General features: G+C 55.8%; 1 protein-coding gene across 1 annotated transcript; it reads left to right on the top strand.

Moving 5' to 3' along the window:
- The first annotated feature begins 11,944 nt into the window (after nucleotides 1-11,944).
- On the top strand, nucleotides 11,945-15,355 carry LOC143154906 (uncharacterized). The gene is made up of 2 exons (XM_076326980.1): nucleotides 11,945-14,951; nucleotides 15,125-15,355. Exons 1-2 carry the CDS (start codon nucleotides 14,855-14,857, stop codon nucleotides 15,337-15,339), a joined length of 312 nt encoding a protein of 103 aa, XP_076183095.1. The 5' UTR covers nucleotides 11,945-14,854; the 3' UTR covers nucleotides 15,340-15,355.
- The last annotated feature ends 399 nt before the right edge of the window (nucleotides 15,356-15,754 follow it).

Genomic DNA, 15,754 nt, shown 5'->3' with positions numbered 1-15,754 from the left:
CGAGAGGAGGGAGCAACAGGTGGACGCGCACGTACGTGAACCGAATAATAGGGGCGAGCCGCGCAACTTGTGCCTTTCGACGATTTATCGATCGATGCCGCGATTAATTCGACATTGCTCTCGGTTTCTGCGGAGACGGCCGTGACGCGCCGATGGAAACGATGCCGAGCGGTATACTCGTCTTTCGACGCGTCTAATCGACTCGGACAAGCGCGTCGAACTCGATCGGTCGCCCGATCCTATTACGCGCCTCCGATAACGATCCCCGTTCTCGCTATTCGCGAACGAGCTCTCGAACGTTTTCGAAACGAGCGGTTCCCGACGAAAAAATCGATCGTTCCCGAGCACCCGGAACTCTCCACGAATCGCTCGGTTCTACGCGCGCGTACGATCCGCGCGAACGAAGAAACGAGTGCTCTCGGTTTCTTCCCGGCGACCTCTTCGATCAGTATTATTTCTGCGCGTTTTTCCTGGCCGAGAACAATCGGTGGTCGGTATCGGTCCCGCCGGGGAAAAACAAGTAACACGGGAACAAGCGCATCTGCGGTGTCCGTTTTCTCCAGATACAAAGGCCGACCGCTTTATCTTAATTATTGCTACTCCCGCTACCGTTCCGATCAGTCGCTCGTTAGTTCGCAGTTGGTACGGTCGGGCCGGTATCGCGCAAATAAATTACGACAACGAGAAACGGAACGATCGTTCGTTATACTCTCGTTGCGGGTCGCCGAGAGCATTATTGTTACCGTCTTCCACGTTGTTTCGAGACTCGCCCCTCGCGCGTTCATCGTCGAGACCCTTTGACGCGATTCCTTCGCGAACGTTGCGGTTAATTGCCGCCCAACCAACGCCTTCAACCGTGTCCCCGTCCCCAACGGTAATCTCGACGATCGAGCGGAATTTATTTTCAACTCGGGGAGCTTTCGGCGTCTCGATTCGGAGCCGAATTTATCGTCGACGTTGCGTAGGTTCGCCGCGCTCGACGGCCGCGGCAAAACTCGCGCGGTTACGCGGTCGACACCTTTCCTTTACCGTTATTTCTACCTTTCCTTTCCACGTAGTTTTCTCGAAAAGAAGAAAAGAAACGTCGCGGCTCGCGCGTGGGTGCGCGAGAAGACGCAAACACCGCGAGAGCACGCGCAACCCGTATCCTTTTCGAGATTCTATTCGAGGAGACTGATCCCGAATAGGGATCCCAAGGGCGCCTACGTAATCCCAACCGCCATTGTACCGGGTGACGGCAACCAGTTCCCTTCCACAGCCTCTTTTTCACGGTCTTCCCATCGAATTGCCGCGAAACGCAAACGCGAACGCGAACGCGCCGCGTGTGCATCTTGGTGTCGTCAAATTTTATGGACCTCGCGAACGGATCCTGCGGCTTTGGTATCGCTTTGAACGAACCGTCTGTACATTTTTAACGAGACGGGCTTCGAAACGGCCGGCGAGTCGAATAATGCGTTCCGGGAAACTCGAAGCCGGTCGAGGATAAAAACCATTTTTGCGGGTATCGATACTTTTCGTCGCCGAGACGAAACGCATCGAAATACAATTTCGGGACAGCACCTGTTCCGAGACTTTGGAACCGGCTCGTTTATTTTCCAACGATGTACGCCGCGCTCTGTCTCTCTTTCTCTCTCTCTCTCTCTCGTCTCGGTTGCCGACCACAGCGACGGCAACCAGTTCGTTTCAATTACAGTGTCTCCTCAGGGTCAAGGAAACGCGATGGTGTAACACGTTCCGAGCGTCCTCCTTTTTTTTCTCTTTTTCTCGTTCCGTTCGATTATCTTTCGAGGGCGACGCTTCGATCGCGATTCGCTCGAATCAAATTCGCGTTACCGAATTTACCGTTTACCGTTACCGTCCGTCCATCGAAGCTTTTCCACCGCAACGATTCGACCGCGATTTACCGTCCTCGGTCCGGAGACGCCCATTAAAAAGAAGTTAGAGGAACGGTTCGCATCGCACGGTTCTAATTTCCCGTAACTGGTGGAAAGCCGGCTTCCGTAATCACCGGTCCTACCTCGACGGCGGTGTTCCTCCGACCGCAGAGAAGACCGAGGGAAAAAAATCGAGAGCGTAATTGTACGTCAAAACAATGGCCGAAAGAGGGCCGTGTATACTTGTAAATGCGATCCGGCCGGTCGGCGATTATCAAAGACCGCGCTCCCGAAGGTCCAGAGCCCTTTACCAGTCACGCTGAAGACGGGAGCCCTGCTAGATCCTATCGCGTACCCTTCTAATGCTTCTTCCTTTCCCCTCTTTGTCTCCGTCCCATTTCCTTCGTCGGCTCTCCGGCTTCATCGTTTTCCCTTTCTCCCTTTAACCCGGCAGTCCCTCGGTCGATCGCGTTATTTCGTTCCAGCGATTCGTCCGAGGCTTCCATCGACCGAGGACGACCGTGGCCTTCCGAAGTTGCTCCGTCGGAGAAGAGCGCGTTGGCGCCAGGTAGTTGAGCATCTGATCTTGGATCTTACGTAGTCGGAGGCTGAGGTTGTTTTTCCGGTAAGCCCGGTCTTGCTAAAAATGCGGAGTTGGTCACCTTCGTTCTTACGACGGAATTTCTGTTCGTTTCCTCGTTCGACGAGTCCAGAGAGCGATCTTTCTAGCGATAACGTGGCCGGTGTCGCTCGGACGGAGCGGGAAGGAAATTGTTGAAAATTATCGCCCGTATTCGCTGCGTTCCAAACGAGAAGGTTTCCGGTACCGTTTCACCGCCTTTCGAATCCATGCGAGAGCAAACCGTTCCGTAGATTGGATTTTTCCTAAATGAAAGATCGTTCGATCGTTCGATCGTTCGAACAAAGACGCGGCGTCGGATTTTCCGTGCCCGCTCGGGCCTGCTTCGAGCGCAGGCTTAGACGAGATAACGCGCGCGAACGGACCTGCGTTAAGGTAAACACTTGGCGCCGATCTGCTCGCTAGGTTTCTCGGAAGGCACGAGTGTCCCTTTACAGGGGGTCTTGCGAGACGACCGAGCGTGGGAATGCACGAGAACGAAAGGGAATACACGTGGTTCGGAGAAAACGAAGAGTGTTTGGAAAAGACGAACGATTAGGACGGGCGAACGTGACCGAACGTCCGAAGTGAGAGGGACCGAGGATTGGAACGAAACAGAACGAACGCAAGTGGCTGTATACGGTGCGAGAGGAACGTTTTGGAAACTGTGCGTAACAGTGTGTACGGGTAAAGAGACGTAATAAGAGGAAAGACTCGTAAAAGACGCAAGCGACGAAGACGATAAAGACGCGTGCCGAGGGCATCGAGACGATAAGCTTAGTTTTGTACACAGTCGATCTATCTTTAATGAAAAGAGAAACTAATTGCCGATACCGCGTCTGATACTAATAACACTGTAACGTGCAATATACGTAACGTACGTAAGTATACATCGACACACCGCACGGGTATAACAATTTTTTGGAGGCTCGTACGGGGACCAAGAAAGATCTATCGGAAGGATCCGCGACGCCGAGGATAGAACGATCGAATCGATACCCTTGAAAATTGATTTCGATACCTCGATGCTCGGGAGTCGACTCGTAGGCATCCAGGCATCGAATCGGTCCCATTACCAGCGGCGACGTAATTGACCCACGCCTCGCAAATCGCGGTCGAGAATGCAGTCGACGAAACGAATAGCGCGGAAATTAATTGCACAATAGTAGACCCGATTGCATAAGCGCGCACGAGGCGGCCGACGATTTCTCCGATCGACGCGCGACCGCGGTTCGTTTCGCGGTTAACCTTTAACGCGAATTCCGCTGAAGTTATCGACAGTTTTACCCACTCCTGATTGTCGTCGTTCTCTCCCCTCCCCCCTCTGTCTCCCTCTCTGTCACGGTGCGGCACGGTGTTCGCATCCACGTCGAGAAAGTGCAAAGAAACCGCGGCGCGTTCCTTCGGCTAAAATCCACGGAGATTCGAGGCGAGCGATGTTCGTTCTCTGGCTTTTGCTATTACGGAATTACGTAACTGGTGCGAGGCTATCGAATACGATCGTCACGACGGACCGAGACGGAGACGGGCGTCGAGATTTAAGGTTATTATCGGTATCGGGGAACGAGTTACGATCCCGTGGAGTCGAACGCGGTGAAAAAATTGAAGAGGCATTGTACCGTAGCGCGGTGTCGTTCGCGCGAGTGAGAAACGAGTAAACGCAAAAGTTTCGATTTTCGAAGGAAGGAAGCGGTGGCAAAGGAGAAGATCGAACGGGCGAAAGAGGTTCGGTAGCGAGCAAAGACCCTGCCCGTTGCCGTGCAACTACCGAAACGCAAGGTGCTCGGGCGGGGGGGAATCTGCGAAACTTAACGGTCGAAGACGGCCGGAACAAGTGCACGAACTTGTGGGAAGAAGGCCAGGGGTGTTCCCTGCGTACGTTGCGGTGCGTAGGGTGCCCTCGGCACGAAGGTGGCGGCGACGGTTCCTTCGTGGCCGTCGAATTAATAGACCATCTGCCGCTTCTCGCCGGCTCCTTCGCGGAAGTCAATGTTTAGGAAGTCCATGGGAAGCGGCGACAACGGAAAGCCCCATAAACGGGAGAGGACATGGGAACGAGCGTCCGCAAGGAAGTCGTGTACGGTTCTACGCGCGACGTACGCCCTCCCCGTGGTGTTTCTCCGTAGGGGAAAAAAGGCGTAGGCGCGAGTCGTCCTCGATGCTCGAACCGTTCACCGATACTCCCTCGAGATCGGTCGTTCCGGTCTTTATGCTTCCGCGAGGGACAGACGCGTCTCGGTTCGAGGTTCGTTCGTCCGGCTTTCGGCTCCGAAGAGGATCGACGATAATTGGCATTGATTTTTGAAATTTCACCGAACGAGTTTGCGATCGCGCGCCTCTTCTCGAGAGTTGTTCGGGGGAACGCGAGACGAGCGTTTCTTTCCCACCTCGAAATTGGACGGGCCCCCGAAAAAGGCGATTCGTCCCGATTGTTGGGAACCGCAACGAGCGACCGCGCGAAAGGGGCAAATGTGGGAACGGCTTTTATCGAGGGACGAGCGTACCTTGGTAAACTCGGTCGAAAAAAAGTTTAAGCTCCGTTTAAACGATTTCGGTTCGCGAGACGGGGGCCCCGGCACGCAACTCGACTCCGAAGGGGGCTCGGTGCTCGGTGCTCGATGCTCGGTGCTCCGTTCGGTGTCCGCGATTGCGTAACAGATAAGTTTCGAGCGAGTCCTCGGCTCGGAAACCGCAACGAACGGAGGGGAGGGGGCGAGGAAGGCTTCAGGATCGTCGATCGGCGATCGCCGCGTTTTCTCGTCCCTCCGCGCGGCTTCGTCCTTCGCGGCGTCCACGGAAGACTCACGGCATGGGAAAGAATGTCGTTGATCGAGTACGTGCACGCGCGAGCGGACCGTCGAGGGGCTTTTCGCGCCGCGAAACCGGTCATAAATTCATCAGCGTGTTCGCGCGAGACGCGTATTTCATTGAACGCGAGGACGGTAACGGGACCGCGGACGGAGACGCGGGGGGTACCTCTCGCTTCGTACGGACGCGCGGGAACCTTCTCCGTGGATCGTCCGCGAATACCTGGAAATCGCGATCGGGAAAGACGTTTACCGGAACATTTGACTCCGCCTTCGGCAACGTCTCCGCGCGAGAGCTCTGCGAGCAGCATCTCCTATTGGCCGTAGCCATCGGTACCGTTTCGTCTCGCGGCGCGCTCCTACGCGGACTCGTTCCCGCACCGTCCGCTCGACTATTCTACGGAGAAAGTTGGATCCGTCTCGGGTCAACGAGGATTCGTATCTGCCCGCGAAGGTCTCGCGAAGGCCGGTCGAATCGCGACGCGGAGACTCGCGGATGGTTCACGGTGGTCACGAGCTGCGCCGAAAGAGGGTTTCCCGTCACCCTGCGGGGGTAATTCCTCGAGCGGAGTTTTCGAGGAGCCGAGCGCCCGCGACGGGGTTTCGGGTAAATTAGCGGGTCGTAAACTCGTCGGTCGGGCAATTTTCCTGGTCGGGCGCAACGGAGCGGACGTAAATCGAAAACGATAAGCGGCAGGGTGCGTTCGGTTTCGATGGTTCGGCGGTGGCGGTGGCGGTGGCAGAGGTGGTGGTGGTGGCGGTGGTGGCGGCACGGCGAAGAGCCCGTTGCCACGAGAAACAAGATTAATAAATCCAAGGGACCTGCAGCTCGCGCGCGCCTGGTAACAATAACGAAACACCTTTTATGCACGCGTGGATTCCACCTCCTTCGTCCTCCTCCTCCGCAGGGCCAGCGGCGCATCTACCGCAACTACCGACCATCTCCTCCTGTCTCGCTCGTTCGAGCGGCGCGAGCTTCTTCGCATTCACCTGCTGCTATTCGAAGATCAGCTGCCCTAACCGCCACCTTGGCAGCACCTTGCCGCATCGCTGTCCTCGTTCACCCGCCGGCACCCGTCGCCGTTCTCCGTTCTCCGTTCTCCGTTCTCCGTTCGGTCGTTCGCGTTCCTCTTCGTCGGGCGTCTCGCGATCTCCTCTTCTTCCATCGCGTTCGGGCCGATCTCGGAGCTTCTTTCTCTCCGTTCGTCGTCCGTTTCTCCCTCGTGGCTCGTTCTTCGCGTCCTCGTTCTCCCTCTCTGAGAGCGTCTCCTACGAGTCGAGCACATGCCCCCGCACACACGGCCGGGATTTTTTCGAAAAAAACCCAGCTGCGGCGCTCTTTTATGGGGGTCCGTCGACCGGGCTCGATCGTCCAGCTTGCGCGCTCCCGACACGCGCGTTTCGCTCTTCCCGAGCCGTATCGGTTCGGGTTCGCTCGACCTTGCCTGTAATTAGCCGACGCGGAGACCGCTTAGCTCTCGCGAGCGGCACGGTAGGAGAGGATGCCCGATCCGGAGGGTCGAGGGCCGAGGGCCGAGGGGCGCGGGGCGAGAGGGTTTCTTCTTGATTAAAGACGCAATTACTCGCGGGCACGTTGGCTTCCCGCGGGACGGGCGTTAATCTCGGAGCGTTTCCGTTGAAAGGCCCGGACGAAAAGGTCCTGAGAGGAGCAGCGCGCCGGGACCACCTTGGCCGTGGCCCGGGAGCATTTTTCGACGATCGAAGGTTACGCAACGCGGCGTCCAACGGGTTCGGAAGTTGTACTTGTTTCGGGCACCTCCGCAACATTGTACGCGAAAATGGAACGACACCTGTGCGGTTCTTTGTCAGAATTTCTTCATCGGGCAGCAGGTGAGCGACGCTGGACAATGAGCCGCGGCGTCGGTCGATTCGCGTGCAACGGACGTTTAACGCGCGCGAGCGCGAGCGCGAAACACAAGGAGAGAGAGAGGACACACACTGTGAAAGAAAAGCGGGAATTTAGCTCGCGCACGCGCTCGTTTCGTAATCGTGGCACCTTTTCGTCGTATGCCGATCGACGCGCGCGTCGGTGTCTCGAAAGCTTCGATCCGCGAGCTACTCGCGAAACGGACGAGTTTCGTTCGACGGTTCGTGACCGAGGTGCGGTCGAGGAGGAACGCGCGGTTGCTGGATTCGCGTCCAACCCTCGTCCCCCTTCTCGGGCTTCTCCCGAAGAAAAGAGTCGCGTCCTCTTTCGCTCCGTACTTTCCCATGCGAGATTTTTACGTATCCGATGTTCGAGGAAGTCCGAGCGAGCGATGCAGTTTCTCGTCGCGAGACTGGCCCGAACCGACCCGGTCAGCGGATTCCTGGTCGTTCGAGTGAACGAGCCAGCGAAGCGGAATGGATCCCGAGGTGGCGTCAGGGCCATAATGAAATTCAAACACGGCCCTACCGAAGCGTATCGATTACGCTTTCACCCCCAGCGTCTCGAAAACGGTTGGCGCCCCTCGATTTTCCCACGCGTCGCCGAGGAGACCGCTCTCGTCGCGAGCAACTTGTTCGCGGGCCACTCGACCCTTCGTGCTTTCGAGTTTCGAAGACGAGAACGGTACTCCGGCGACGACTCTTCTCGAAAGCTCGGAGCGCCTAGCGAGCATCGAACGCTCGGTTCTCGATCCTCGAGAGACAGAAGGGGAGGCGGACTCGAAAAAGGATCGCTCGGTGTGCCCCTCGCGGAAAAAAAGACGAGTCCACCACTGTGGGAGATCGCGTACGCAGGGTGCAGCCCGGTCGAGGAGTCGCGAGAGGAAGCTCGCTCGGCGAGAGAAGGACGAGCAGAATCACCTGCGGTGCACCTGCTGTGCAGGGGGCTCCTTCGGTCCCGTATTAAAAGTGTATCAGGCCTTCCTCCGCCTCCTCCGCCTCCTCGTCCTCCTTCCTTTGCTCGCGCTTCTTCGTTCCCTCGGTCCCTATTCTCGCCGTCTCGCCGTCTCGCCGTCTCCTCGCGATCCTACGGTCAAATTCCGTGGTTCGTTTTCCCGAAACACGGCTACCTCCGTACCCGTTCGAAACCGCCACCCGATCTTTCGGCTCTCGACGTTGCGTCTAATATTTTTCCTAACTCTCGGCTCGCGTTTCGTTCTCGCCCGGTACTCGAGAGTCACCGTTGCGGCGGCGTTCAGCGGTCCCTTCGTCTAGAACGGCGTTAACGCGGGAATCGGATTTTTTCGTCGAATCTCGGCCCGTTCGTTTTTGACTCCGGCACGGGACGGCCCGTCGATCGGCCGAATGGACCGAAACGAACTCGAGCGTATCTCGAACGATAATTACGCTATCGTTGGCGCGATCGGACATTTGGTATGCACCGCGAGTCGTCGGTCCGGTCGTTGGAGCAAGTACGGGTTGCTTCTTCGATTCGAAATCGATCCGAGTATAATTGCGCGCGCGGAGTTACCGATCGACGTTGCTGCCTCGTTCGAAAATCGAGTTCGGTCGTAATAACAGCGATGGGAATTTATTCGTCGAGGTAACGTTCGACGTTGGGTACGATCCAAGTACGAGGATACGGGCGTGCCGAGGAATCGGCGTTGCTCGGTAAAATAGCGCGGCACCGTGACGAACCGCGCCGAATCGAGATCCCGCACCCCTTTCGATGTTCGATCGAGAGACAAAGACCGTCGAAGAAAGTCGAAGCGATTTTCCTTTTAACGGACGGGCTTGGGAATCGAGAATACGGTAAGAGAAGACCGCGGTCGCGTTTGTTTCGCGGCGACCAGCAGAAGCAGCAACGGCCAACAGGTGTATAGCAGGTGCACACCCCGAGCGGCTTCGAGAGTGCCGTGGAGAGCTAAAAAGTTTCACGTCCACCTGAAGGTCCCACACGAGAAACCGGGCGACTTTCAACCGTCGTTTTCTCGGAGCGCCACCACCACCACCACCACCGCCACCGCCACCGCCGCCACCACCACCACCCTTCGGCTCCCACCCCACGGAGCTGGCCCACGCTTGCCGTGCATCGTAGAGGAAGGAACCCGTCCTCCGTCTTCCCGCGACAGCACAATGCCATACGGCAAGAAAGAAACAGTCGGTAGACCCGGCTGAATATTTCCGAGCCGGCGAATCCGTTGCCTCCTGCGTCAACCGCGACGACAGCCTCGTCCCTTTCGTCTTTCGAACGCTTTTTCGACCTCGTGGAACAACGCGCCTCGGGGGTAAACTCCCCCGCTCGTGCAACCGCCAACCAACTCGAAACAATGGAAAAGACGCAGCTCGGACTTTTAACGCCGTCTCCTTTCCTAAAACTGTACCGTTTCGACTTCTTCGACTCTGCGATTTCAAACGCAAAATTCGTATCTCGTTCGATTCGAAGTACGTAACCGCGCGCTACGTTGAACCGAGCTATGGAAATAACGCGTCGAAAAGGTAATCGCGCGAAAGAGGAAAAGTGGATCCACCGCGGGCGACGATCGAAGAAAATTCGAAGGAACTTCCAAAGTACGGGGAGAAGAGGCGAGAAACGGCGAAGAAGAAAGGTGTACGAAAAGAGGCTAGGAAGAGCGCGAACACAAAGCGGAGGAGAAGCACCTGCGTCTCATTATCGATCGTCTATCGAACGAGGCCTCCAGTCGGAGCTACCCTCGGAATCGCTACGTGCCGGTAGGTTTTCAACCGTTGAGAATACACCCTGTCTCCTGGTCGGTGTCAGGTGCTTCTTCCTGGACGGCAAGTGCAGGCGGCGCGAGTGCTTTCTCGATTTAATGACACGTTGTCCCACACACGAGCCTCGGTGGCCACGCACACGCGTCCCCGCGCGGGCTATCTTTCTTCTTTTCGCGGTCTTTCCGGATTTCCGTTGGTCGTTCCGTTGGCAACCACCGCCACCGCCACCGCCTTCCGTGCACGCGTCTCGAACGCTGAAACTTTCCGTAGGAAATGTCTCTTTGTCCCGAGGTTAGCGGCGCGAGGTCGAAGGTGTCGGTATCGTCGAAATTGGAATAGGAACGGTCGCGTAGGCGATGGGGCAGCGAACGTCGAGCGGAAACGCGCGAGGCGCGTTTGTCGGTGGCGGTGCGGAGGACTCGCGGCGAGCGACGCACCCGTCTGGTTTGGACGCGCGAGCGTCGGGAGGCCGGGCCGATAATCGATCGCCTCGTCCGGAACGGTAACGGACAGCGACGCGACGATAAAGTCGTCCCGCATCGCGACCGTAAACGCGCGCGCGATGCTTTTTATTTATCAAAGTTCAATCGAGTTAACGATCGCACCTGTACGTTCCTTTCTCCGGTGTTCGCTAGAGCGCGAGCGGATGGCAGCTGGGCCTATGGTACCGGGAACGAGCGCGTGTCGCACACGGCACAGCTACGCCCGTGTGTACGTACAGGTGGGACGGACGGACCTCGTCGTCCTTCTTTTCGAGCGGCCCGCTCGATCTTCCCGTCCTTCTCGTAAATTTTCTCTCGTTTCCTGGCCCCTCGTCGACCGAATTCGAGCCGTAGCCGCGATCCCTGGATCGCGTTCGCGCGAATTAGAAACCATTCCTCGAGATCGACGGAAACGCGTACCGGTGGCGTTCCCTCCTCGGCGATGCGCTCGCGTTTCGACGACCCCGTCGAAGCGAGAATCTGGGATAATTACGGAGAGAAACGGTGGCGGTTGGTGGCGCGTCGAATCCGAATCGAGGAGCACCGATTGCCGGCCGCGGCCCTTTAAACTGTCCCGTGTCGCACGGTGCCGCTCGGGCTCAACACTTTTTTACCATCTGCCCCTTGTCGGGCATATGTTGCGGGGATAACATCGAAAATGATCCGAAACAGGTAGAACAGCCTCTAAGTCTCGACACTCGCTACCCGTCTGTCGGCGGTCACCTGTTCCTTTCCTTTAAATCAAAATAATACCGCGTCCGGCTTCGCTTTCCACGGTGCCTTACATCGGGCTTTCCTTCCTCGATATCTCGGATCGAGACGAATATCCATTCGGTTTCGACTCGTCCTGCGCGTACAACGATCGGAATTCTCCCCCGAGGAACCTCGAATCGCTCTCTCTCTCTCTCTGCACGGATTCCTTGGTAATAACCCGATAATCGAGGCGCGTAACTTCCGTTTTCCAGATTCGGCGACACGGCGCGGTGGCATCGCCAACCCTTCCGTTTCCGGTGTATCGAGGATTTCCATGGACGAGCTCGGTGAATACGAGCGGCTGGCAACCCCCCCGAGACCGAATCGGGCCCCCACCGGAGAACGGGGACCGAGAGGACGCGGACCGAATCGGTCTAATTCGCTCGAGCTCGCTCGAGCTCGCTCGGTCGGACTCGGGAACCAAAATCTCGAGTAAACGGCCGTTTCCGCGCTCCGCCGGGCGTGAAATGACTTTGGGCGAGTACCCTCGCGAGGGGGACGACCTCGTCGCGACAACGAGTCGACCGTGCCCGCAGTTCCGGTACCGCGGAGACCGGAAGCGACGGCTCATACCCACCGGTCGCGCGTCCGTCCAATCGACGCGTTTTTCCGATCGAAGACGACTCGCCGAATCGAGATTCGCGCGCAAAATTCGAACCGTGGCGGTGCGCGCGCGTTTCGAACGAGCCGGAAACTCGTTCCCGATCGGCGGCATCGAGGAGTCCGGTGGGCGCGGCCAATGACTCCGAAAACCATCGAGGATCAAAGGTTGCACCCGCGAGCCGGGAACCTCGAAAATTACGATTTGCCGCGTAGACCGAGGCGGCAGATACCGCGCCGACGACCACGACGACAACGAGATTCTTCAAGGTCTCGCGAGCGCGGCGCTGTTCCTTTGTTTCGGCGCGTTAATTAACCGGTAGTTCCCCCGAGTCGGTTTCGCGGTGTCTCCGATTCCTCTTCTTTCTCGGGACGGTCGCGGTCCTCGCGCAAAGATAACCGCGAGCCGTTTACCGAGCTCGAAGCTTCCCGTGTGAATCGAGCTTTCGTTGGACTCGAGATCGCCGGGACCGAAATGCATTTTATTCCCGTTGATGCGTTCCTCGTCTCGTCCCCTTGGCCCGCTTTCCTCGCGAAAACGAGAACGAAAGGAAGCCGTGGAACCGGCAAGGGTACCATCCGTTCCCGAGTATCCGGAGACACCGTGATCCGCGCGAGTCCTTTCTCGTCCTTTGGAAAGAATCGCTCGCGAACGGCCACGCGAACGAGATTCGAGGGTACGGGACGAATGGACGCGTATCGAGACGAGACGAGACGGTGATCCGTTAAGGAGTTGAAATAATACGAGCGTGGAACGGTAACGGTACGAGCAACGACCGCGGTAACGCGAATTTAATAAACCGACTCGAGCGAAAATACCACTATAAATGCTAATAGCGATACTAAAACTATTACCGGCGTTAAAGCTAACGGTAAAATCGGGAAAGACATAGGTGACTCGTTTCCATCGCGACACCCCGCGCTTTCCGTGGCTCCGTTACTCGAGACGCGAAACGTACCGATGGATCTCTCCAAGGTTTCTCGAAGACGCTCGGTGCGCCTCGAAACGCCCCACCTTTCCGTTGAACCCGGATTTTCGGGAGGTTCGCTCGGTGAAACGGAAAGGTGGTTATCGCGCGTTTCGAAGAGATCGAAAGTGTCTCTCGCCCGCGATTGTTCGTTAATTAACTTCGGGCACCGAGCTCGATTCGGTTTTGTTTGCCGCGCGCAGATGAACCGCGCGTTCTCGAAAGATAGCCGACGCACTCTCCGCGGAGAGTCCGCTTTTGTCTTCGGACACCGTCCGTTCCCCTCCTCGTTATCGATCCGCGATTCCGGATCGTTTTTTCTCCCGTTTATCGCCCGGAGACACTCGCCGACGATCGAGAACCGCCTCCGAGAATAAACCCGTCGAATCGACGACCCCGGATCGATTCAACGATACCGCGTGGGAATTCTCGTTTTCTCGCGGCTATCGAACATCTTGATTCCTCGCCGCGCGGTCGAGTTTCGCAAACGGGTAATTCCACCGTTGGACGACCCTTCCTAAAAATTCGACCAACGAACGGCGAACCGACCTCGAGTCGTTCGATCGACGAGGCGTTCTCGCTGCCCGCTCTTCGAAAGCGTTCCAATCGCACCGAGAGACCGGACGATCGTTTCCAGCCAGCCGATCGGGATCGTCTCCTTCTCGGTCGCGGTGCGCGCGATGCAAATTTATCGCGAGGCTCGATTTATCGGTAGAGACGCAGCCGGGTCGGAGCGTCGCCGGAGACGCGAGCCCCGTGGCACACGCACACGTGGCAAACACTGCAGCTGTGCGCAACATCGAGCGGTTCGTAGCAATTTCTACGTAACGCGCGCTGGTTATTACCGGACCGAACGATAACGAATACCGGCCGCGAGAAAAAAGGTGAGCCGATAAACGAGAGCCCGATATCGAACGCTCAGCGCCGATTTTTTCAACGCGCCGAGTAAATAAACGTGCGCGAGATCCTTTCAATTAAGTAACACCGGTATTTTTTCACACCCGTGTTACGATCGCTTCCACGAACGGGTCGGACGTGGAACCGAGCACGGAGACCGCGGACGATCGAAGAAAAAAAAAACGGATATCGAACGGAGATAGTACCCCGAGCGCGATCGATTCGATCTCTCGTTCGCAGAGCTTTTCACTCGGGCCTACCATCGCGGAACGGCCATCTACCGGCGAAACCTCCAAGCGTTTTCCGATCGAGGGAATTATCGCTCGCGCGATTCTCTCTCGAAAGCGAGCCGCTCGATCCGTACGTCGGCGATGTTTATCTCGTACCGAGGACGTCCGAGATCGTCGAGTCGACGAGTTCTTCCACGCGAATCGTAAACAAAAGTGGGGACGATCTCTGCTCTCGAATTCGGGATAAAGATCGCTTCTCGTAAACGGGAAACCACCGTATTTGTTTTCGGTGTATCGATCGCGTCAGGTGCGCCCCCTCGATCCGATCGCGTTGCGACCTCTAATGGCCGTTCTAATTGACGTCACGGTCCGTGCACGGCCGTCCAAGCGAACGGAACGAGGGGACTGGACGACTTTTATCGACGCAGAGGGAGAGAGAGTCATTTTTTCTTTCTGCCCTCTCAAAGTTCAAAGGTTCGACCCGATAGTACGTTACACTCGCCCGACATCTACGCTTAACAGATAAGAAATCTGCCTCGGTTGTTTATATTCGATGCGAGCGCGTGTTTTAGATACTTTCGTACTTATCTCACTTCCTCTTCTACTGGTCGTTTGATTTCGCTCGAGTGGATCGACGATTCGATCGCGAAGCGGAACGCTCTGGAAGAAACTCGCGTTTTAGAAAAGAAAGGAAGCTGCGGAGAATCGTTGCGTTCGAACGTTGCGTAACGATGAACGGACGAAACCTTCGACTTGTCGACGACCGTGCAAGGAAAACGATTGTTCTTTTCTCGTTCTTGCCAACAATATCGAACGGTATCGCGCAAAATTCTATCGTTATTTTTCAAGTTCGAACCTTGTCGACGAACGCTTTACCTGCCATCTAAAATGACCCCCGAAAACGCGAAACCAGCTGTGCTCGCGCGTCGAACGTACCATCGGGCGCTACCAGCGTCCAAAGGTTTAAGTATTTGCGTCTCGTTTTCGATAACGGTACGTGAATGTTTTCTGCGAACATCCATAGATTTTCGGGGGAAAGCGTACAACGAGCGAGAAACGCGTTCAAACTCTTAAACGTATACATAAATACTTTTCTCGGTAAGAAAATATAAAAATATACGTGTGTATATATATAAGAGGAATATTCGTGTACTTATCGATTGTTTCCGCGCTCGTTATTAAATTCCAATTTCTTTCTCGAAAAAGAATATTAACGTTTACGAGTGAAACGGTATAGCCATCTGTAACGGCAACGATACGGTTTGGTACAGGCAGAGCCCTCGGCAGTGAAACGCTCGAGTCTGCGGAGAAACGCTACTCGCTTTCGCGACTAGATGCCGCCACTAGGTTAAACAACCGACGTTGCAAACTATCGCTGAATACGTATTCCAGTTTTCTTTCTACGCACGAAGAGCTTCGTAACGCTTCGGACGGAATGTATGTACGTACACTGTCTTATGCTTGTAACTTCGGACATCTGGACTAGTACGCGTCCAAAGTTACTTTCTTAATAGAGAAAGTATCGTTGAACCGCTGCCATCGTTATTTTTACTACTTTTTGTGAACGTTTTGCGCAGCATTTATCGGAGAACTCGTCGGTAAGGCATTTCCATTAGATTCTTGTTTCAAACGCGCTGTTGACTAACGTAACGGGCAAGTTGCGCTCGAGAGAACGGTAATACTGTACGAACTTGTTACGTCACAATTTCAAAAATCCGCGAAAGACGAACGTCTCCTCGACTATCGTGTTCTCCCGATACCAAAGTTCCAAAATCGAAGACAAATGCGGATGGATTATTGATCACGAGTTTCCGATTCGTTTAGCAAAAAACCATCGATGATTTAAAATTTTATCGATGAAATCGTATAACGATCGCCGAGAAACGAAAATTTTCGTAGCA

Source organism: Ptiloglossa arizonensis, chromosome 2 (assembly GCF_051014685.1).
Source record: "Ptiloglossa arizonensis isolate GNS036 chromosome 2, iyPtiAriz1_principal, whole genome shotgun sequence".
Taxonomy (NCBI): Eukaryota; Metazoa; Arthropoda; class Insecta; order Hymenoptera; family Colletidae; genus Ptiloglossa; species Ptiloglossa arizonensis.
This window is presented reverse-complemented; position numbering and strand designations above follow the sequence as displayed.